This window comes from Cervus canadensis, chromosome 1 (assembly GCF_019320065.1).
Source record: "Cervus canadensis isolate Bull #8, Minnesota chromosome 1, ASM1932006v1, whole genome shotgun sequence".
Classification (NCBI taxonomy): domain Eukaryota; kingdom Metazoa; phylum Chordata; class Mammalia; order Artiodactyla; family Cervidae; genus Cervus; species Cervus canadensis.
In genome coordinates this window covers 87,407,197-87,430,339 of record NC_057386.1, presented here as the reverse complement: position 1 = coordinate 87,430,339, position 23,143 = coordinate 87,407,197, and the positions used below count along the sequence as shown (strand labels likewise).

General features: G+C 36.4%; 2 protein-coding genes across 6 annotated transcripts in view; one reads left to right on the top strand and one right to left on the bottom strand.

Annotated features, from left to right (window-relative positions):
• The window catches only part of LARP1B (La ribonucleoprotein 1B), a 129,488-nt gene that overhangs the window by 65,906 nt on the left and 40,439 nt on the right, over positions 1-23,143 (top strand). For 3 of the 5 annotated variants that reach the window (XM_043486513.1, XM_043486493.1, XM_043486503.1), the window contains exon 12: positions 12,345-12,468. The exons of 1 other annotated variant lie outside the window; for it this stretch is intronic. In XM_043486513.1, the coding sequence (XP_043342448.1) occupies positions 12,345-12,468 (124 nt within the window). Of the gene's footprint in view, positions 1-12,344; positions 12,469-23,143 lie in introns of those variants that run through there. One more of the 5 variants, XR_006272863.1, reaches the window with a different exon arrangement.
• On the bottom strand, positions 20,166-20,587 carry LOC122452877 (cytochrome c oxidase assembly factor 5-like). The gene has a single exon (XM_043486644.1). The coding sequence runs from the start codon at positions 20,548-20,550 to the stop codon at positions 20,326-20,328; it is 225 nt and encodes a 74-aa protein (XP_043342579.1). The 5' UTR covers positions 20,551-20,587; the 3' UTR covers positions 20,166-20,325.

The window sequence follows — 23,143 nt, the reverse complement described above, 5'->3', positions numbered from 1 at the left end:
ATCACCAGCGAATTCCTCGATTAGTGCCTTTATTTTAAAGGAGGGTTTCTTGTAGACATCATATAATTGGGTCTTATTAGGTTTAATATTTTTATTTCCTTTTAACTTCTTTTGTGACCTCTGTGAGCTAATCAAACATTTTGTAATATTACGTTTTATTTTCTTTTGGCTTCTTCATTATGCTTCTTTAAATATTATTTTTTACTGATTACTCTAGTGCTAATAATATGCCTCCTTAACTTAGCTTCCCTGGTGGCTCAGACAGTAAAGTGTCTGCCTGCAATGTGGGAGAGCTGGGTTTGATCACTGGGTTGGGAAGATCCCCTAGAGAAGGAAATGGCAACCCATTCCAGTGCTCTTGCCTGGAAAATTCCATGGATGAAGGAGCATGGTAGGCCAGTCCATGGGGTCACAAAGAGTTGGACACGGCTGAGCGACTTCTCTTTCTTTCTTTAACTTTTCAAGATCTATTTAGAGACATTATTATATCACTTCACACTTTTCACTTCTCATTTGACATTTAGTACTTCTTGGCTTATAAATATAGTTTGTAATTACAAAAATATGATTCTACTGCCTTTGTGCTAGTGTTGTCATATCCTTTTACATTATTTCTAAATCCCATTTAAAAGTATTATACTGTTGCTTTAATAGTTGTCTTTTAAGCAAATTGTGAAAAGAAAATCATAGTCTTTTATATTTACTCTTTCTGTTTCCTTTTATTTTTCTAGTTTCTATATGATTTCTCTTTCTACCTGAAGAACATTTTTTAGCATTTCTTGTAGTATACATCTGACAATAATACATCTCAACTTTCATTTACTGATAATGTCTTTATTTGATTCTAATTTTTTAATGTCTTCATTAGATATAGAATCTGGATTGACAGTCTTTTGTTTTGGCATTTTAAAGATGATATTCCATTGTCTTCTGTACTATACAGTTTCTAATAAGAAGTCAAGTGTTATTTGTATTGTTGTTCTAGTATATTTCTTAATCTGTCCTCCCCTCATCCTCTGTCCCTGGCTACTTTCGAGATTTCTCCTTTAATACTTATATTTCAGCAGTTTTTCTGTGATGTGTTTCAGAGTGATTTTCTTTGAATTTATCCAATTTCAGGATAACTGAAATTCGTGGACTAATATTTGATGCTTTTCTTCAAAACTGGGGAAATTTCAGTTGTTGTTACTTTGTACTTTTAATCTTACTGTTTTTATTTGGGAATTTTTATTACATGTATGTTACACCATTCAGTAGTTTCACAGACTCCTGAAGTTTTTTTCCTGTTTTCTTACATATATTTTGTCTGTTTTATAGGTTAAATTGTTCTACAAATCTGTCTTCATTTTAATTAATGCCATCTTTGTTCTATTCTTAAGCACATTCAAGCACAAAGTTTTCAGTTATATAGTTTATATTTTGTTGTCAGTTCATTTCAGTCGCTTAGTCCTGTCCGACTCTTTGCAACCCCAAGGACTACAGTAGGCCGGGCCTCTCTGTCCATCGCCAAATCCTAGAGTCTATGCAAACTCATGTCCCCTGAGTCAGTGATGCCATCCAACCATCTCATCCTCTGTCTTCCCCTTCTCCTCTTGCCTTCAATCTTTCCCAGCATCAGGGTCTTTTCCCTCAAGCCAGCTCTTTGCATCAGGTGGCCAAAGTATTGGAGTTTCAGCTTCAACATCAGTCCTTCCAATGAATAGTCAGGACTGATTTCCTTTAGGGATGGACTGGTTGTATCTCCTTGCAGTCCAAGGGACTCTCAAGAGTCTTCTCCAGCACCATAGTTCAAAAGTATCAATTCTTTGGTGCTCAGCTTTCTTTACAGTCCAACTCTCACATTCATACATGACTACTGGAAAAACCATAGATTGTACTAGACAGACCTTTGTTGGCAAAGTAATGTCTCTGCTTTTTAACATGCTGTGTAGGTTGGTCATAACTTTTCTTCCAAGGAGCAAGCATCTTTTAATTTCATGACTGCAGTCACCATCTGCAGTGATTTTGGAGCCAAAAAAAATAAAGTCTGACACTATTTCCACTGTTTCCCCATCTATATGCCATGAAGTGATGGGACCAGATGCCATGATCTTAGTTTTCTGAATGTTGAATTTTAAGTCAACTTTTTCACTCTCCTCTTTCACTTTCATTGAGAGGCTCTTTAGTTCTTTTTCACTTTCTGCCATAAGGGTGGTGTCATCTGCATATCTGAGGTTATTGATCTTTCTCCCAGCAATCTTGATTCCAGCTTGTCCTTCATCCAGTTCAGCGTTTCTCATGATGTACTCTGCATATAAGTTAAATAAGCACGGTGACAATATACAGCCTATATGTACTCCTTTCCTGATTTGAACCAGTCTGTTTTTCCATGTCCAGTTCTAACTGTTGCTTCCTAATCTGCATACAGATTTCTCAGGAGGCAGGTCAGATGGTCTGGTATTCCCATCTCTTCCAGAATTTTCCACAGTTTGTTGTGGTCCGCACAGTCAAAGGCTTTGGCATAGTCAATAAAGCAGAAATAGATATTTTTCTTGGAGTCTCTTGCTTTTTTGATGATCCAACAGATGTTGGCAATTTGATCTTTGGTTCCTCTGCCTTTTCTAAAACCAGCTTGAACATCTGGAAGTTCATGGTTCACGTACTGTTGATGCCTGGCTTGGAGAATTTTGAGCATTACTTTGCTAGCATGTGAGATGAGTACAATTGTCTGGTAGTTTGAACATTCTTTGGCATTGCCTTTCTTTGGGATTGGAATGAAAACTGATCTTTTCCAGTCCTGTGGCCACTGCTGAGTTTTCCAAATTTGCTGGCATATTGAGTGCAGCACTTTCACAGTATCATCTTTTAGGATTTGAAATATCTCAACTGGAATTCCATCACTTCCACTAGCTTTGTTTGTAATGATGCTTCCTAAGGCCCACCTGACTTTGCGTTCTAGGATGTCTGGCTCTAAGTGATTACACCATCGTGATCATCTGGTCGTGAAGATCTTTTTTGTATAGTTCTTTTGTGTATTCTTGCCACCTCTTCTTAATATCTTCTGCTTCTGTCAGGTCTATACCATTTCTGTCCTTTATTGTGCCCATCTTTGCATGAAATGTTACCTTGGTATCTCTGATTTTCTTGTAGAGATCTCTAGTCTTTCCCATTCTATTGTTTTCCTCTATTTCTTTGCATTGATCACTGAGAAAGACTTTCCTATCTCTCCTTGCTATTACAAAGAATTACATTCAGATGGGTATATTTTTCCTTTTCTCCTTTGCCTTTTCACTTCTCTTCTATTTGCAGCTATTTGTATGGCCTCCTCAGACAAACATTTTGCATTTTTTTTTCCTCGGGGATGGTCTTTTTCCCTGTCTCCTGTACTGTGTAATGAACCTCCATTCATAGCTCTTCAGGTACTCTGTCTAACAGATCTAATCCCTTGAATCTATTTTCACTTCCACTGCATAATCATAAGGGATTTGATTTAGGTCATACTTGAATGGCCTAGTGGTTTTCCCTACTTTCTTCAATTTAAGTCTGAATTTGGCAATAAGGAGTTCATGGTCTGTGCCACAGTCAGCTCCCAGTCTTGTTTTTGCTGACTGTATAGCACTTCTCCATCTTTGGCTGCAAAGAATATAATCAATCTGATTTTGGTGTTGACCATCTGGTGATGTCCATGTGTAGAGTCTTCTCTTGTGTTGTTGGAAGAGGGCGTTGCTATGACCAGTGCGTTCTCTTGGCAAAACTCTATTAGCCTTTGCCCTGCTTCATTTTTGTTGTAGTCTTACTTTTTTAGGTGGAATTCCCTATCTCATCACTCATTAAGATCATCTTTTCCTTTTGTGCCTCAAACATAACTATAGTAGCTAAGTCCCTATTGTAAAATCCAACATTTGAAATATCTGGAAGACAATTTCTATTGACTGTTATTTTCTTGACTGTGTGTTACAATTGCCTGTTTCTTTTTACATTTTAGATAGTAAATGAGAAATGTCTTTCTACTAGACATTATAGATATTATCTGTTTATACCGTAGAGATTATACATTGTCATCTTTCTCTGAGGAATGTTGATTCTTTCGTCTTATTGGCTGTCCAACTTAAATTTTGTTGGCTTGATTTTACTCTTTGTTAGATCAGATCTGTGAAAAACCTCTAACTTGATAGAATTTAACCTCTAAACTCTGTGCCCCGTCAACATCTTGTTGAGTATTGGGTTACACCTGTGCTAGAGAATCTGCTGCTGCTGCTGCTAAGTCACTTCAGTCATGTCCGACCCCATAGACGGCAGCCCACCAGGCTCCCCTGTCCCTGGGATTCTCCAGGCAAGAATACTGGAGTGGGTTGTCATTTCCTTCTCCAATGCATGAAAGTGAAAAGGAAAAGTGAAGTCACTCCATTGTGTCCGACTCCTAGCGACCCCACGGACTGCAGCCTACCAGGCTCCTCCATCCATGGTATTTTCCAGGCAAGAGTACTGGGCTAGAGAATCTAGAGTAAGTCTTATTATAGGGTGTGGGCCTTACTGTATAGCATGGCCTAATTTTAAAGTGTATCTCAGCTGGATCCCTTGGGTATTGATGAGTGGTTAACAAGGGGTCTCCATTCTCAATTGGGTCTATGTGTCATCATCTTCCAACACTGTTGCTGCTGCTGCTGCTAAGTCGCATCAGTCATGTCCGGCTCTGTGCGACCCCACCAGACAGCAGCCCACCAGGCTCATCTGTCCCTGGGATTCTCCAGGCAAGAATACTAGAGTGGGTTGCTATTCCTTTCTCCACTTCCAACACTGTTGGCCTTTAATATATGTCTTTAGCTCAGTTTCACTGCAGCAATTTTTTGATATGTCTTAGGGAGTCTTATATCAGTTTTCAGTTATTTTCATTGGGAGAAATAGGCTTATATGAGCTCCTCTATCATATGAAGAAGCAAAAGATATAACTCTTACATCATAAAGTTAGTCTGACAGAATTCAGTCTTTGTAAAGAATGGTGCAATAGGAACTGAGATACTACAGTTGGTGCTAGATTAAATTGTTACAGCCATCTTTTTTTTTCCCCCTTTGGCCTGGTTTTGAACTTTATCTAAATGTTACCATACAGTATACTTTTTTTTAAACTTTTTATTGGAGTATAGTTGATTAAAGTATTGTGATAGTTTCAGGTGGACAGCAAAAGGACTCCGTCATACATGTATCCTTTCTTCCCCAGGCTCCCCTCTCACGCAAGCTGCCACATAGCATTGGGCACAGTTCTTTGTGCTATGCAGTAGGTCCCTGTTGGTTATCCATTTTAAATATAGCAGTGTGTAGATGCCCATCCCAAACTCCCTAACTATCCCTTCCCCCGTCCTTCCCCCCTAGCAACTAGTTTATTCCCTAAGTCTGTGAAACACATTCTTCTTGACTTCAGTTTCTGTCTTGTTTTTCATTCAATCATCCATTCATTTGTTCACTCATTACAGATATCTGAGTGCCTGTGAGGTGTCAAGTATAGTGGTAGGCATTTGTAGACAGTGTTAAGTTAAATAAAAAGTCCCTGCTGTCATGGCATTTACAGGCCCAAGGTCCTTTATGTTTCCTGTTTGTTGAACTTGGACTAGGAACCTCTTTTGTATGTTCAGTTTAAGGTGTGGACTAGTCAGCCCTGCAAGTGACTCATATCTTGCCTTTTCCTGGAACTCTGCTTGATTTCCTTTTCAGGTTTCTGTGGCAGAGAAATGTTTTTACAACTGCTAAAACAGTGGTTGAATTTTGCCCCTTTATAACTTCTGTTAAACTTTTCACCCCTTGATGCAGGCAAGAACTTAGTCTTGGTTTTTAGGCAGTATTTGGAAATGTACAAAATCAAAACAGATTAGGTAGTCCAGCTGGGAAAGGTAGCCACTGGTGCTGGAAATGGGTGAACTATCTCTTAAGAAAATGTTAAAACCTTGTGATTATTGCTAAGAACAGTGATGATTAAAATCTTGTGTTTTAAAAAAGTGGATTGAAGAATGACCAAGAACACTAAAATATATGTCAATAAATGAAAAGCAAATCAGTTTCTAAAGTATCTCCTTCAAAGATAATGTTAAAGTTAGCTATTGCAATGTAATACGTAGTTTATAAAATTCTACATATAAAATTCTGACCTATTCCTTCGCTGATGGAATTGCAGTGATGTATAACACAGATGTACTTTTTAAGATCATGATAAAAGAAAATTTATGAAAAATATAGTTTGTAATTTTTAAATGACTTTCTTGAGTAAAGAAAAGTTGCTCAACATTGATTGGCCTAAGAAGACATAACTGTGTCTTCTCTAATGCAGTGAAGTCAAAAATTATTTGGGAGTTGGTTCTATAGTCCTTTTTAAGGTGAAAATTGAGTATGGCCAAAATACCCTTAAAATTCCCTTTAACCAGTCGTAAAGTATGTATATGGTTTTAAGCACAACCTCATATCATAATATGCATATGTAAACTTACTATGTGTATGATAATGTAGCAGGATCATATTTATAAAATACTCAAGTGTTTCACTGTTGGAAGCACCTGAGCAAATTTATGAAGATTCTAACTTGGTGGCTCTTTCTGTTCATGGTCATCTTTTTCCTAAGAGCTGCTTTTTAGATTTAGTTAGTGTTTCTCTGTGGCTGTCAACTTTTTAAAAAAAAACATGATGATGGTGCTCAGTGAAACTGTACTTGTTTGAATGGACACTTTACCTTTTAATCCTTTTTTTGGCTGTACTGCATGGCTTGTAATATGTCCCCAACCAAGGATCCAACCAGGGCTTCCAGCAATGGAAGTGCAGAATCCTAACCACTGAACCACCAGGGGATTCCCTGGACCCTATCTTTTCATGGTCAAGACATTATTAAAATATATATACCCTTTTGTTGTGTTTTTCTTTATGTGAGGTAACATTTTAGGGCTTAAGTTCTCCAGTGCATGCATATGTTCTTTGAGTAGAATGGTTGTTGCATTAAAAAATAACTTGAAAAAAGTATTTGTTGTTGAACAAGTAAAATCAAATTTCTATAAGTTAAATATCAATACTGTTTTAATGTACTGAAGCCAAAGATTGTTTGGGTAAATGGGTTTGGGAGCAGATTGTGAAGTGTCTTAAAAGCTATGTAGAAATTTAGAATAAGGAGTGATTGCACTTCTTATAAAGAAAAGTAGTATGATCAAAATATGGTTTAATAAGGTTTTAATCTCCCAGAGGCATTAGCTTAGGTCAGAGTAGGGGAGGGCAGAGGATGAATTACGACTCATTAATTGTAATCCAGGGATGAAATGAAGAGCTGAACCAAAGGGATAGCATTTATTTTTTTTCAACAAATATTCATTAATAGCCAGTTATGTTCCTTCTGCTATTAAATTTACACCCATCTGCCTCCCTTCTGCTATTCCTAATCCTTGGTAGCCACTAATCTGTTCTTTATCTCTGCAATGTTGTCATTTTGAGAATGTTATATAAATGGAATCTTATAGCATGTTACCCTTTGAGACTGACATTTTTTTTCAATCATAATGCCCTTGAGGTCCATTCAGAATGTTTATATCCATAGTTTCATCATTTTCAAAGGACTAAATTTTTAAAAACTGACAATCCAAAGGGTTGATGAGGATATAGAGCAATATGAACTTATATATTGCTAGTTGGAATATAAATAGGCACAACCACTATGAAAACATATTTGCCAATTTCTACTAAAGTTGAAGTGCACCACCTAATTCAGCAATTCCTAGTAAATACTCAGTAAAAAGGTATGCCATGTCTGCTGTCATAAATCACAGGAATTTTTTTGGGGGGGTCTGTCTCCTAAAGTAAATGGAATAAAAGCAAAAAATAAACAAGTGGAACCTAATTAAACTTAAAAAAATTTTGCACAGCAAAGGAAATCATCAGCAAAAGGAAATGACAACCTCTCTAATGACTGAGAGAGAGAATTTGCAAATTATATGACCAGTAAAGGGTTAATATCCAGCATGTATAAACAGCTCATAAAACTCAATATCAAAAACAAACAAAAAAAAAGATTAAAAAATGGGTCAAAGAACTGAATAGACATTTTTCCCAAGAGAAGAGGTGGCCAACAGGCACATGAAAAGATGCTCAGCATGATTAATCATCAGGGGAATGCAAATCAAAACCACAATGGGATATCACCTCATATCTGTCAAAATGACTCTTATCCAAAAGAACACAAATAACAAATGTTGGCGAGGGTATGGAGAAAAGGGAATCCTCCTACGCTGTTGGTTGGAATGTAGATTGGTGCAGTCACTGTGGAAAGCAGTATGGAGGTTTCTCAAAAATCTAAAAGTAGAAGTACCATGTGACCCAACAGTTCCAGTCCTGGGTGTATATCTGAGAAAACAACAAAAACACTTAATTTAACAAGATACACACACCCCAATGTTCATAGCAGCAATATTTACAACTGCGAAAATATGGAAGCATCCAAAATGTGCATCAACAGATGAATGGATAAAGAAGATGTGGTGTATGTATTTATGTGTTTATGTGCACACACAGACACAGTGGAATACTATTCAGCCACAAAAAGAACAAAATTTTGCCATTCGCGGCAATGTGGATGGACTTAGAATTATGCTGAACGAAGTAAGTCAGAGGAAGTATGATCTCATTTATATGTGGAATCTAAAAAACACAGCGAACTAGAGAATATAACAAAAAAGAAACATTCTTACAGATATAGAGAATGAACTAGTGGTTACCAGCACGAGAGGAAAGGAGGGATAGGCAATATAGAGGTGGGTTAGTAAGAAGTACAAACTGTTGAGTATAGGATAAGGATATAAGGATATGTTGTACATACCCAAGGAATATAACCAATGTTTTATAATAACTATAAATGGAATATAACCTTTAAAAATTGTGCACCACTATGTTGTACCCCTATCACATAGAATCGTTCTTGCTGTTGTTTAGTTGCTTAGTTGTGTCCGACTTTTTGTAACCCCATGGACTCTAGCCCACCAGGCCCCTCTGTCCATGGGATTCTCCAGGCAAGAATACTAGAGTGGGTTGCCATTTCCTACTCCAGGGGATCTTCCCGACCCAGGAATGGAACTGGCATATCCTGCAAGTCTCTTGCATTGCAGGCAGATTCTTTACTGTTGAGCCCCTGGGGATAGCCCTCATAACAGAATGTTATATATCAATTATTGTTGTTGTTCAGTCATCCAGTTGTGTCTGACTCTTTGCAACCCCATGGACTGTAGAATGCCAGACCTCCCTATCCACCATCTTCCAAAGTTTGCCCAACTTCATGTCCATTGCATCGGTGATGCCATCCAGCTATCTCATCCTCTGATGCCCTCTTCTCTTTCTGGCCTCAGTCATTCCCAGCATCAGGGACTTTTCCAATGAGTTGGTCATTTGCATCAGGTGACCAAAATACTGGAGCTTCAGCTTTAGCATCAGTCCTTCTAGTGAGTATTCAGCGTAGGTTTACCTTAAAATTGACTGTTTTGATCTCCTTGCAGCCCAGGGGACTCTCAGGAGTCTTCTCCAGCACCACAGTTCGAAGGCATCAGTTCTTTGGTGCTCTGCCTTCTTTATGGTCCAGCTGTCACAATCACAAAATAAATGTCAATTATACTTCAGTTGAAAAGAAAAGGAGAGAAAGAGACTAACCTGGTGGTCCAGTGGTTAAGACTCCACACTTCTGCTGCAGGAGGCGTGGATTTAATCCCTGATCTGGAAACTTAAGATCTTGCATGCCATGTTATGCAGCCAAAAAGAAGAGAGAGAGAGAGAGAGAAAAGAAAACAAGCTGTATTTTAAGAGTCCCAGATATAGAAAACAAACTTATGGTTACCAGGGGATAGGGCAGGGGGAGAGAGAAACTGGGAGATTGGGACTGACATGTACAGACTACTATATATAAAACAGATAATTAATAATAACCTGCTGTATAGCATAGGAAACTCTACTCAATGCTCTGTAATGATCTAAATGGGAAAAGAATCTTTAAAAAGTGAGTATATGTATAACTGATTCACTTATTGTACACCTGAAAGTAATACAACATTGTAGATCAACTATATGCCTATAAGAATTTTTCTCTAAAGAGGGAAAAAATATGTCTGTCGACCAAAGTAAGTGTTCTGTAAAAACATAGTTATGGTAACATTTTTTATAATGACTATAGTCTGAAAAGGACCTGAATGCTCATCAGCAGTAGAATGGATTTTTTAAAAACCAGGTTTGATTATGCAAGGATGGATAAGCTTTTTCTGTGAAGAGCTATGTAGTAAATATTTCAGGCGTGGTGTGTCATACATTGACTATGGCAACTATTCAACCATGCAGTTGTAGCGCTGGAGCCAGCCAGATGCAGTATGTAAACAAATAGGTGTGGTTGTGTTCCAATAAAACTACTTAACAAAAACAAACTTTGGCTTTTAGGGGCTTTAGTTTGCTGATCTCTGGTGTAGAGTCACAAACTATAATGAATCTCATAAAGATATTTTCGTGTAAAAGAAACCATATGTTACTACTTTTTTATAAAATTGAAAGACAGGCAAATGAATCTATAGAATTAAAGTCAGAGTGTTGGTTATCTTTAGGAAGAAAGAGGGTAGTAAGAGGAAGGTGCATGAAGGGTACTTCTAGGGTACTTAGTTATATCTTTACCCAAATGGTGGTCCCACAGGTTCATTCACTTGTGACCCCTCATTGAGATATAAACTTATGATTTATGTCCTCAATAATGTGTATATGTATATATAAATTTGGGTGTGTTATACCTTAGTTAATTTTAAAAATTAAAAACTAAACAGAAACATATAATTTGTGTTCCTATCAGAATAGAACTGTTTTTACTAATTTATGGCATGTGAGTGTTCACATGCATACAATAAATGTTCACTGAAGTGACAGTTGCTAATAGCAAGCTCTGTAGCAAGATAAGAGCCAGTGAAGAGTAATGACTCTGAATTAGCTTGAAGAGTTTCTTGAAGACTTTTGGGAAAGTAATTTTGGCATGGGGGAAGTAATCATTTCAGACATTTTCGTGGAAAAAAGATAGATTCTATTTTGAAAGGCTAACTGGATCTCATAAATGGTGTGAACTGGCAAGTAGCTATTCATATCTGAAGACAGAAGGAAAAGGTGATTTGGTTAGCTGTTAAGAGCAAGATGTCACAACTATTTTGTAATGATGTTGTTTAATTTGATTCATCAGACAAATAATTTTGTCTTTTACCTGTGTCCATTCTTTTTAGATGTTACGCTGTAAAAGGTTATGGACATTTTAGCACTGAGTGATGTAGACATGATATAGGGTTTATTGGGGAAAATAACCAGATGTAATGCAATATAAGCAGTCCCTCAAACTCTTTCCCCCCTCCCCCTGCGGCTTTGGCCAGGTTTGGATAGTCTTCATGCAATATGACCAAATAACCTTCCAGTAGAGAATGGCCTCTACCTTTGTAATGTTTTGCGTATTTGAAGTTCAGAGCAGGGAAAATTAAGTAATTATCTAACAAAAATTAGAAGGGCGCCTAGGGACATGGATGGGCCCATTCTTCCTTAGAGCTAACAACTTAGACCTACTCAGCATCCTTGCTGCTAAGCTTATAAAAGGGGTTTGGAAATGAATCTTCAGATACATGTAGATTTATCTTTCATCACATGTTTCCTCTATCAGAAAATGAGGTAGAAACCTCTTGGACTAGTATTAAAGGTCTACTAGCTTTCTCCAACTTATTTATTAGGCCTTTTTGCCACTAGTTCTAAATAAATTCTCTCATTTATTGAATTATCTTCTAATAAATGACGGTTTATTCCAAGCTTCTCATCTGTGCTCATAGTACCTAATTTAGGATTCTTTTCCCTTTCTCTAAATTCTCATTTAAGGAGCTTCTTTTGTCTCATCTCCTCTGTGATGCCTCCCTTATGATCTCAATTCTTATACCAAATATTACACTTTTCATATACTGTCTAATATTATTTTTATTTGTACACTCCTTTCTCTCTAACTGGTAAATTCCTTAAGGATAGGGAACGTGTATTAGATTACTTTGTAACCTCTATAATACCTTAACGGTCTTGTGTGTCAATGCTCAATAAGTAATTAATGATAAGAATGTATGTTCTTATAATATGTTTTAATTATAAAATGTTCATAACATTTTAGGGTTCTTGATGCACCTTTAGACTCTGAATATTAATTATTTTTAAGTATAATGCTAGATTCTTTATTGGAACATCTTTTTTTATTCTGTTGCAATCAATTCCAGTTTTTAAAACTCATTTTTTTGAGATTGGTATCAATTATTGTCTGTTGGTTACTCTCTTAGCCAGTTTAGTAATTAGATTCCTCCATTCTACTTTAGCAAGAAGTTGAGAACTTTAAGAAGCTAAATCTCATTAGTAAAGAGCAGTTTGAAAACCTAACACCTGAGCTTCCTTTTGAGCCAAACCAAGAAGTTCCTGTAGCAGCTTCACAGTCCAGGCAAGGTATGTAAGTCTGCTTTTCTGTAAGTGTCAATAATATTAAAGCAGTTCTAAATTGTTTTTGAAGTTTGCTGCTTTGTTATTTGTGGAAAACACTTAGGTGTCTGATAAAAGACCAGAATTTTAAAACTCAGCTTTTATTTATCCTTTGATGAACTTAAGAACATTTTAAAGACTTAAAAAAATACAGATTGTAAATTTGGTAAGACAGTCATGTAGTAAATGGACATAGTTGAAATCCCATCTTACTCTTGGTAAACAGGCAGGTAATCAATGACAAAGGTGAACCAGGAGTTGTCTATTATATTACCAGATCATGCTCAAACCCAAATGCTTACTTAAAAAGTAAGCTGAATTGGTTGGTTCTTTATGTGTCTTTCTTGATTTTAAGTTTGCTGGGAATCCTTCTCTTCACAATATAAGGAAAATTTTTCACTGACTTGTTGATTTCTTAAAATATACCATCAGTATAATTCTTTTGCTTTAAGGCCTTAGCTTTGTGTGAAAATGTAAATACATTTCGGAGATTCATAAATTGAATCTGACATTTTCAGGCAAGTGTAACTGATTTTATTATAGTTTTTCTGGAAGGCAGATTAAAGAAAAAATTTAATTTGGAAAACTTCAGGCATATGCAAAAATAGAGCAAATTGTATAATGAAACCCCATGTACCCATTATCTACCTATGCATTAGCTACTTAATCATCTTGTAGCCAATTTTATTTCATCTTGACTCCACTCATTCTCTTTACCTCCCATTGAATTATTTTGAAGCAAACTCCTAATCATATTACTCATATTTTTTCATTTGTAAGTATGTTTGTATATGTTATTAAAAAGAAAAGGACATCTATTTTAACACATAAATAACCCAGTACCATTATCATACTAAAATTGTTAGTAAAATTCCTTAATATGAAATATCTAGTTGGTGTTCAAATTTTCTCATTCCTCACTTTAAAAAAAAATCAGGATACATAATGGTTCCAAACATTGCAATATGTTGATATGTCTCTTTTAGTATATAGGTTCATACTGTTGTTTTTTTTTTTTTTCCCCCTTGAACTTTATTGTTGTAGAAACTAGATAGTTTGCCCTGTATAGTATCTCACATTCTGGATTTTGCTGATTGCATCCTCATGGTTTCATCTAGCCATTTTCTGGTCCTAAATTTTCTTTAATTGTGATTTTGATACAGAGGCTTGAACAGACTGAGGCTCACATTTCTGCAAGAATATGTCATATATTGTTTTGAAAACTACACCATGAGGCACATAATGCTTGATTCTCTCTTTTTCTTGGTGTTAGCTATTGACAATCATTGCCTGTAGCTTTTGGTTCACATGGGGCTTCAAAACAGTGATAATTCTGTTTTCATAATTCTTTCTTAATTTAGTAGATTACGTCTGTAAAGAGAATTTCTGTTAATTGACTGTTTATCCTGAGTTAGAGTTCTAACAGGAAAAGGAATAAATACTTAATTCTTTGCTTTTGTTTACTGTTTCCAAAGTAATGAGCTGGTTGTCTACATCCTTTTTTGGTGAGCAATGAGGAGTCTTTTTGGTTTCTTTGTTTTATTTAAAAATTATCACTATGATCAAAACTATTAGAGCTCATAAACAAATTGGTAGAGTTGCAGGATACAAAATTAATATATATATAGATATCAGTTTCATACTATCAACAAACTATCAGAAAGAGAAATTAAGGAAACCATCCCATTTACAATTACATTAAAAATAATAAAATACCTGTGAATAAACCTGCCTACAGAGGTGAAAAACCTGTACTTGGAAAACTGTCAGAAACTGATGAAAGAAATTGAAGATGACAGAGACAGATGGAGAGATATACCTTGTTCTCGGATTGGAAGAATTAATATTTTAAAGTGAACATACTATCCAAGACAATCAACAGATTCAATGCAGTCCCTATCAGAATACCAATGACAAACTTCCGTGGTATTCTAGTGGTAAAGAATCTGCCTGCCAATGCAGGGGACACAGGGTTTGATCCCTGGTCCAGGAAGACTCCACATGCTATGGGGTAACTAAGCCACTACTCTACAACTAATGAGCCTGATCTCTGGAACCCACAAGCTGCAACTTCTGAGCCCATGAGCCACAGATCCTGAAGCCCTCGCACCCTACAGTCAGTGCTCCACAACAAAAGAAGCCACCACAATGACACGCCCACACACCTCAACTGGAGAGTATTAGCCCCCACTCTTCACAACTAGAGAAAGCCCATGCACAGCAATGAAGACCAAGTGCAGCCCCCCACCCCGCAAAAAAAATGCCAATGGCATTTGTCACAGAACTAGAATAAATTGGAAGCACGAAAGGTACCAAATGATTATTTCTCAAGACTCAAAGCAGTCTTGAGAAAGAATAACAGTTAGAAGAATCAGAATCCCTAATTAAGACTATACTACAAATCTATAGCAACCTAAGTGTCCATCAACAGATGAATAAATAAAGAAGGTATGGTACGTATAGACAGACTACTCAGCCATAAAAAAAGAACAGAGTTTTGTGATTTGCAGCAACATGGTTAGACCTGGAGGGCATTATACTACATGAAATAAATCAGACAAAGACAGATACTCTATGATATTTCTTATATGTGGAATCTAAAAAATACAACAAACTAGTGACTATAACAAAAAAAGAAACAGACTCACAGATACAGAGAACAAACTAGTGGTTTCCAGTGGGGAGAGGTAATGGGGGAGATTATGAGGTTAGGGGATTAAGAGGTACAAACTATTATGTGTGATATAAGCTACAAGGGTATAGTGTATAATATGGGGAATATAGCCAATATTATTTTAATTATAAATGGAGTATTATCTTTACAAAAATTGTGACTCACTATATTGTACATCTACAACTTATGTGCATCAACTATACTTTGATTAAAATATCACTATGATCTCTTAAATATGTTAGATGAATTACACTCTCATTGATACGTTTGCTGTTTATCAGTTTATTGACTTTATCTACCTTTTCTTGCTTTGTTTTGTGATAATGCAGTTGGATTCTTAACTGCCTTATTTGCCAACTGGCCTGATGTTAAGCTTTGTCAGTATTCTAGTTGCTATTGAGTTGCTTATTGTTTCTAGGCCTTTTCCATTGAAAGAGCTTGGAAATTTTTTTAAGAAAAATTACATTATGAATTTATGTTGATAATTTTTTGCTCACATTTAAGATTAAAGGTTTTAATTTATTAGATTTTATATTTGTACCACTTTTTACTTACATGAAAAAAAATATTCTTGTGCACAGTAACAGAATTGTTTATCCTATAATAATTTAAGAATAACAATAATATTACTGTAAATGCCAAAAGACACTTACTTGTTTTAAAGTTCTTTAAACATTTAAAATTTGAACTTAAAACTTTATATTTTTAAACTTTAAAAATGTTCTTAGGGTATTCCACTAGGGATGTTCAGAGTAATTATAAGATTTTTCATGTTGTTTAATTTGAATACATTAAAATTAACAATTTATGCTCCTCCCTACATCATAGAATTAAAGTCCCATGAGGTATATTTTATTTTATTTATTTATTTAAATTCCTGGGATCCACTTTTAACTTTTTAATAAATTATGCTATGCTATACAATACAGTTTTAAAATTCAGTGACTCAGAGTCTTTTCAAGTGATTAAGTCAGAGTTAGCATGTGTATTTTTTTCATGGTTAAAGAAGTAACCACGTTTTTGTTTTATTTTTAATTGGATAATAGTTACTTTACAATATTGTGATAGTCTCTGCCATATGTCAACATGAACTAGCCATGGGTATACACTTGTCCCCTCCCTCCCACCCTTTTCCCCATCCCACCCCTCTCAGGTTGTCACAGAGCGCTGACTTTGGGTTCTCTGCATCATATGACAAATTCCCACCAGCTGTCTATTTTTACATATGGTAATGCATGTGTTTCAATGCTACTCTCTCAAATCATCCCACCCTCTCCTTCCCCTACTGTGTCCAAAAGTCTGTCCTTTGTGTCTGTATCTCCTTTGCTGCTCTGCAGTAGGATCATCAGTACCATCTTTCTCAGTTCAGTTCAGTTCAGTACCTCAGTCGTGTCCGACTCTTTGCGACCCCATGAATCACAGCACGCCAGGCCTCCCTGTCCATCACCAACTCCCGGAGTTTACTCAAACCCATGTCCATTGAGTCGGTGATGCCATTCTAGATTCTGTATATATGTATTAATATACCATATTTGTCTTTCTCTTTCACTTCACTCTGTATAATAAGCTCTAGGTTCATCCACCTCATTAGAACAGACTCAAACGTGTTCCTTTTTATAGCTGAATAAGATTCCAGTATGCACTTATGTGTATGTGTACCACAACTTCTTTATTCATTCATCTGTCAGTGGACATCTAGGTTGCTTCCATGTCCTAGCTATTGTAAATAATGCTGCACTGAACATTGGGGTACATGTGTCTTTTTCAATAATGGTTTCCTCAGGCTATATGCCCAGGAGTGGGATTGCTGGGTCATGTGGTGGTTTTATTCATCGTTTTTAAGAAATCGCCATACTGTGCTCCATAGTGGTTGTATCAATTTACATTCCCACCAACAGTGCAGGAGGGTTTCCTTTTCTCCACACCCTCTCCAACATTTATTGTCTGTAGACTTTTTGATGATGGCCATTCTTACTGGTGTGAGACAATACCTCATTGTAGTTTTGATTTGCATTTCTCTAATGTTGAGCAGTGTTGAGCAGCTTTTCACATGTTTATTAGCCGTATGTATGTCTTCTTTGGAGAAATGTCTGCTTAGAAGTGACCACATTTTAAATAAAGATTTCATGTTAGCATCTTTGTTTGGTTTGGCACCTTGGATTATATCCTATGAGAACTATTAAAGAAATATGCAAAGTCTTGGAATAAACTACAGATTACACTCTGATCCCCTGATAATATCAGTAATTTTTATTGTTAACTGGGCTAATGTGTTGCTCTGCGCAAAAGGAAAAAATATAACACTCTACTTTCAAAAGGAAAAAAGCATAGAGGATATGGTTCACAGCTACAAAAATACATGTTATTCATTTGAAAATGGAGCCCTCTTAAAGACAGTGATCTGGTCAATCATCAGTATCTTCCACTGCCAAAAAATAAATATTCTCCCATATGCAGTTTTAATTGCATCATATCTGCCACTCTTCATGTTACTCATTTTACTTAATACCATACCATGGGCACATTCCTAAATTGTTATGTCCCAAAGAGATAAATTTTACAGTGCATAAAGGTAACAAGAATTAGAGGGAAGGAGTGGGGTAGGGGGGATAGGGGTATGAGATTAGGAGAAACGTGTGTGTGTTAAGTTGCTTAGTTATGTCCAACTCTTTGCGATGCCATGGACGTAGCCCGCCAGCCTCCTCTGTCTATGGAATTATCCAGGAAAGAATACTGGAATGGGTTGCCATTTCCTTCTCCAGGAGATCTTCCTGACCCAGGGATTGAACCCAGGTCTCCTTTATTGCAGGCAGATTACTTACCATCTGAGCCATAGGGAAATCCCTAGGAAAAGCATACTCCTATGTATAAAATTGATAAGCTACATTATACATTATAATGTACAGTACATAGGAATATAGCCATTATTTTGTAATAACTTTAAATGGAATAAAATTCATAAATATGTTGAGTCACCATGGTGTATGCCTGAAATGAATAAAATATTGTACATCAACTATACTTAGATATGAATAAATCAATATGAAAAAAGATTAACATCAGTAGAAGAAGTAGTAAATGAAACAGACTGGAACTTCACATAGACAAAAATTATATGGCAATAAATATGAAAAGATACCATACTCTTTACTTTGCTGAGATTTGCCAATTAAAACCACAGTGATATACCATATTATAAGCCAACAGTTTCGCTTCAGGAGATACTCTTGCAAATGCTTACCAAAAAGAACATTTGTAGCAGCATTGTTCATAATATAAAAAACAAATGGAAACTAAAAAGCACCCATTGATAGAATATAAGATGTCATATATTCACATAAAGGAAAAATATGCAGTAGTGGAAAATAAAAGATCTAAAGCTATTTGTGACAAAATGGTTTAATCTTAAAAGCAGAGGATGTAAAAAAAAATCAGTTCACTAAATTTAGTCTTATATAAAATTCATGGATACATGGATAGCTTTTAGAAACCATAAAGAGTGAGGGGAATTAATTTTAAAAATTTAACATAGTGTTTCAGTTCAGTTGCTCAGTCATGTCCAACTCTTTGTGACCCCATGAACTGCAGCATACCTGGCTTTCCTGTCCATCACCAACTCCCAGAGTTCACCCAAACTCATGTCCATCAAGTCGGTGATGCCATCCAACCATCTCATCCTCTGTCATCCCCTTCTCCTCCCACCTTCAATCCTTCCCAGCATCAGGGTCTTTTCCAATAAGTCAGTTCTTTGCATCAGGTGTCCAAAGTATTGGAGTTTCAGCTTCAGCATCAGTCCTTCCAATGAATATTCAGAACTGATTTCCTTTAGGATGGACTGGTTGGATCTCTATGCAGTCCAGGGGACTCTCAAGAGTCTTCTCCAACACCACAGTTTAAAAGCATCAATTCTTCGGTGCTCAGCTTTCTTTATAGTCCAACTCTCACATCCATACATGACTACTAGAAAAACCATAGCTTTTACTAGGCGGACCTTTGTTGGCAAAGTATCATCTCTGCTTTTTAGCATGCTGTCTAGGTTAGTCATAGCTTTTCTTCCAAGAAGCAAGCGTCTTTTAATTTCATGACTGCAATCACCATCTGCAGTGATTTTGGAGCCCCCCCCCCCAAATAAAGTCTGTCACTATTTCCATTGTTTCCCCATCTATATGCCATGAAGTGATGGGATCAGATGCCATGATCTTAGTTTTCTGAATGTTGAGTTTTAAGCCAGCTCTTTCACTTTCCTCTTTCACTTTCATCAAGAGGCTCTTTCGTTCTTCTTTGCTTTCTGCCATAACAGTGGTGTCATCTGCATATCTGAGGTTACTGATATTTCTCCCGGCAATCTCGATTCCAGCTTGTGCTTCATTCACTATATATATATATAGTGTTTAATATATATACAGTGTTTAATTCCTGAGAAACGGAAGGAATTCTATCTGGAGAATCTGCAAATGGTTTGCCTGCATCTGAAATTTATGGTTTGGCCTTGGTGGGCTTGTGGGTACCAACCTGGGTATAAATGATTATGCTCTTTAAGTAAAGTCTCAGATATTTACCAAAAGATATTTTTTTAATACAGTGTTTTTGGAAAGCTTGAATTTTTTCCGTGCTTAGTTTCTTGTTCTCATTTTCATTTCTAAATCAACTGTATTTTATTTTATTTTATTTTTCACCAAGCAGTCAAACACAATTTATTTTGGAACTAAATAGTACATCTGAATAAAAGAAAGTTTTAGCCTACACCTTCCAGACGGATATTTTCTCATCAGGCTGCATGCTGATTCTCACAGTCCCACCCTTTGCCTCCACAGTACTGACAAAGGATGCACAAATTGTGTCATCTGGTTGAGAAGTCAGTGGAAACTATCAATCTTTCCATTCCCTGTGCTTCAGAACAGTTCTTAAAACACATCTATTATGTTCTCAGCTCACAACTATTCAATTAAATTTTTATTCTAAGAATAACTTAGAGCAAGAGAATCATTTATACCTTCTGAAAACCAGAACTCATCCATTTTCTTGTTTCATGGAGGAAAAAACTGGTCCACCTGAACAGATGTAACAAAAAGTATGTTTCTTATTTTGGCTTCTCTGGTTTAATGACCAGAGTCCTTTGTTGTTTTCACCTTGGTTTGAACACAGTAGTATCAATATCCTTTTCTTCCCCTGAATCTTGATCTGGCATCCAACATTGATCTCATACACTCAAAAAATGAGTATTTCAAAGCTTTGCAGTTTCCTTCCTTCAGACACTGCCGAGGGGATTTTCCTTCCTTGAGCATGCAATCAGACTGCAGCAGACACACGCCCAGATCCTCCTTCACGCCCGCGCACGCTCCGCCCTCCGGCTTGTCCTTGTAATACCGGGGCATGACTGCACCTCCAGCTGGCCGCGGCCTCCCCCCTCTCCTTCCGAGACAGCCCAGACTCGGGATGCCAGTCTAAATCAACTGTATTTTAAAGTCTCTCTGTGTGTGTATAAACCTTCATGTGCTATACTCTCCAATTTTTAAAAATATGAACAAAAAATTAAGCACAAATTAAGAAGACAGAAATCAATCCAATATATTGCTAAGAAATGTCGAATAGATTAACTTTCGGTTAGAAAGACAGTTATGGATTGGATATAAAGGATATTCAGCTCTATGCTGTTTGTGTGTCATAAGTATACACAAAGATTGAAAGGTGAAAGGATGGGAAATGCTGTAAAACACTGATAGTAATAAAAAAGAATTGCCGTTGCTTTAAAAAATAGAATTTGAGGCAAAAACAAAAAAGTATTTTGTTTTCACTGTCGTTAATATCTATCCTCCTGTTTATCCCCTAGACTTGATCCAAACACGCTTCCGCCCCTCACACCCCAAATCAGCTTTAGATAGTGCCTCTAGAGATCTCCGTGTTTAAGACGGGTCAAGTCAATCATCATCTTTCCTGACAGCATTGGATCAATCATTCTTTGTCTTGAAACATTCTTCTTCCTAGACACTGTTTGCTTAGTTCTCATTCAACTTCATGGAGTCTTTCATTTGCTGCTTCTTTCCCATTTCCCCAGGCTTTCGATGCTTTAGCACTTACTCTTCAAATTTCTTCTCCTTCTGATCCTCAGTAACTCTGCAGGTAATGGTATTTAGTTTCATGTTTTTAAATGGCATCCTTATGCTGCTGCTGCTGCTGCTGCTACGTCGCTTCGGTCGTGTCCGACTCGAGTATCAAATCTATATGTACAGACTCCATCCTATATTCTGAATAAATAACTGTATATCAACAGTTTCACTTGGATATTTTATAAACATGTCAAACTTCATATGGTGAAAATTGAAAGTCTGAATTCCCACCTCTTTCCAAGGAATTCTCCCAGACTTCCACATCTCTATGATATTAACTATCTTTCTAGTTGTACAGGGAAAAAAAAATGTTGATGTTATTTTTGATCCCTTTCTCTTTCAACCTCTTATTTCCTATTCCTTGGCAGATTATTTCCATTATCCTTTAAAATATATCCAGAACCTAACCACTTCTCATCTTCTCTATTATTCTCACAAAAGCTACCATCATTTTACATTGGTTAATTATAATAACTCCTAATCTGTCCGTTTCCTTTCATTCCACTTTACAGGGATCCAGAATTGTCTTTTTTATTTCTTTTTTTAAAAGATAAGCTATCATTTATACTCAGTAAATTTCACTTTTTGCATATACAGATTTGGGAATTTTGACAAATGCATAGTCTTGCAATTACCACCTACTCAAATTATAGCACAGTTCTATTACTCCACTCAAATTCTCCTATGCCTCTTTGTAGCCAAGCCCATGCCTAGCCTTTGGCAGCCTGTTTTCTGTTTTCTACTCCTATAATTTTGCCTTTACCGAAATATCATATAAATGGAATTGTATGGAGTGTAACCCTTTGTGTCTGTCTTTTATTTACTGTAATGCATTTGAGATTCACCTATATTTTGTGTGTCCTTTTTATTGGTAAGTAATATTCCATCACATGGATGTAAGCAATTTACCATTAGTTGAAGAACATGTGGGTTGTTTTTAATTTTTGGTGATTGTGAATAAAGATGCTATAAATATTTGCTTATAGGTTTTGATAAGACGATAAGTTTTCATGTCAGTTGGGTAAATACTTGGAGTGGGATTGCTGGGTCATGTGGTAAGTGTGTTTAACTTTATAAGAAACTGTCTAATGGTTTTCCAAAGTGGCTATGTCATTTTGCATCCCCACCAGTAATGTATGAGGGTTCAAATTGCTCCATGTCTTCATCAGCACTTGGTATTGCGATGTTTTAAATTATTTTTGCCTTTCTATTAGGTGTGTAGTAGTGTCTTATTATGACTAACAGTGCTGAGCTTTTTTTTTTTTTGCTATTGGTATATCTTTGGTGAAGTGATTGCTCAAGTATTTTGAGATTTGTTTTTTTCTTTAGTTGTTTCCTTGCTGAGCTTTCAGAGTTGTTTATTCTAATCCAAGTCTTTATTACCTATGTAATTTGCACATATCTTCTCCCAATCTAAAGATTATCTTTTCATCTCTTAAGAATGCCTATTGGGGAGTTCCTTGGTGATCTAGTGGTTAGGATCCAGGGCTTTCTCTGTTGTGGCCTGGTTTAACCTCTGGTTGGAGAACTGTGATCCTGCAAAAATTATGTGTTGTGGCCAGAAAAAGAGTGCCAGTTGAAGAGGAGAACTTTTTTCTTTTTTGACTGTGTTGGGTCTTTGTTGCACTGCAAGGGGGTTTTTCTAGTTGTAGTACACAGGCTCTCTAGTTGCAGTGCATGGATTTAGTTGCCCTGTGGCATGTGGGATCTTAATTTCTTGACCAGGGATTGAACCCATGTCCCCTACATTGGAAGACAAATTCTTAACCATTAGACCATCAGGGAAGTCCTTATAACTGTAATCTTAAAATCAATATGTGCTGTCCACCTTTTTTCTCTTTTTATTTCCAAAATATTTTGA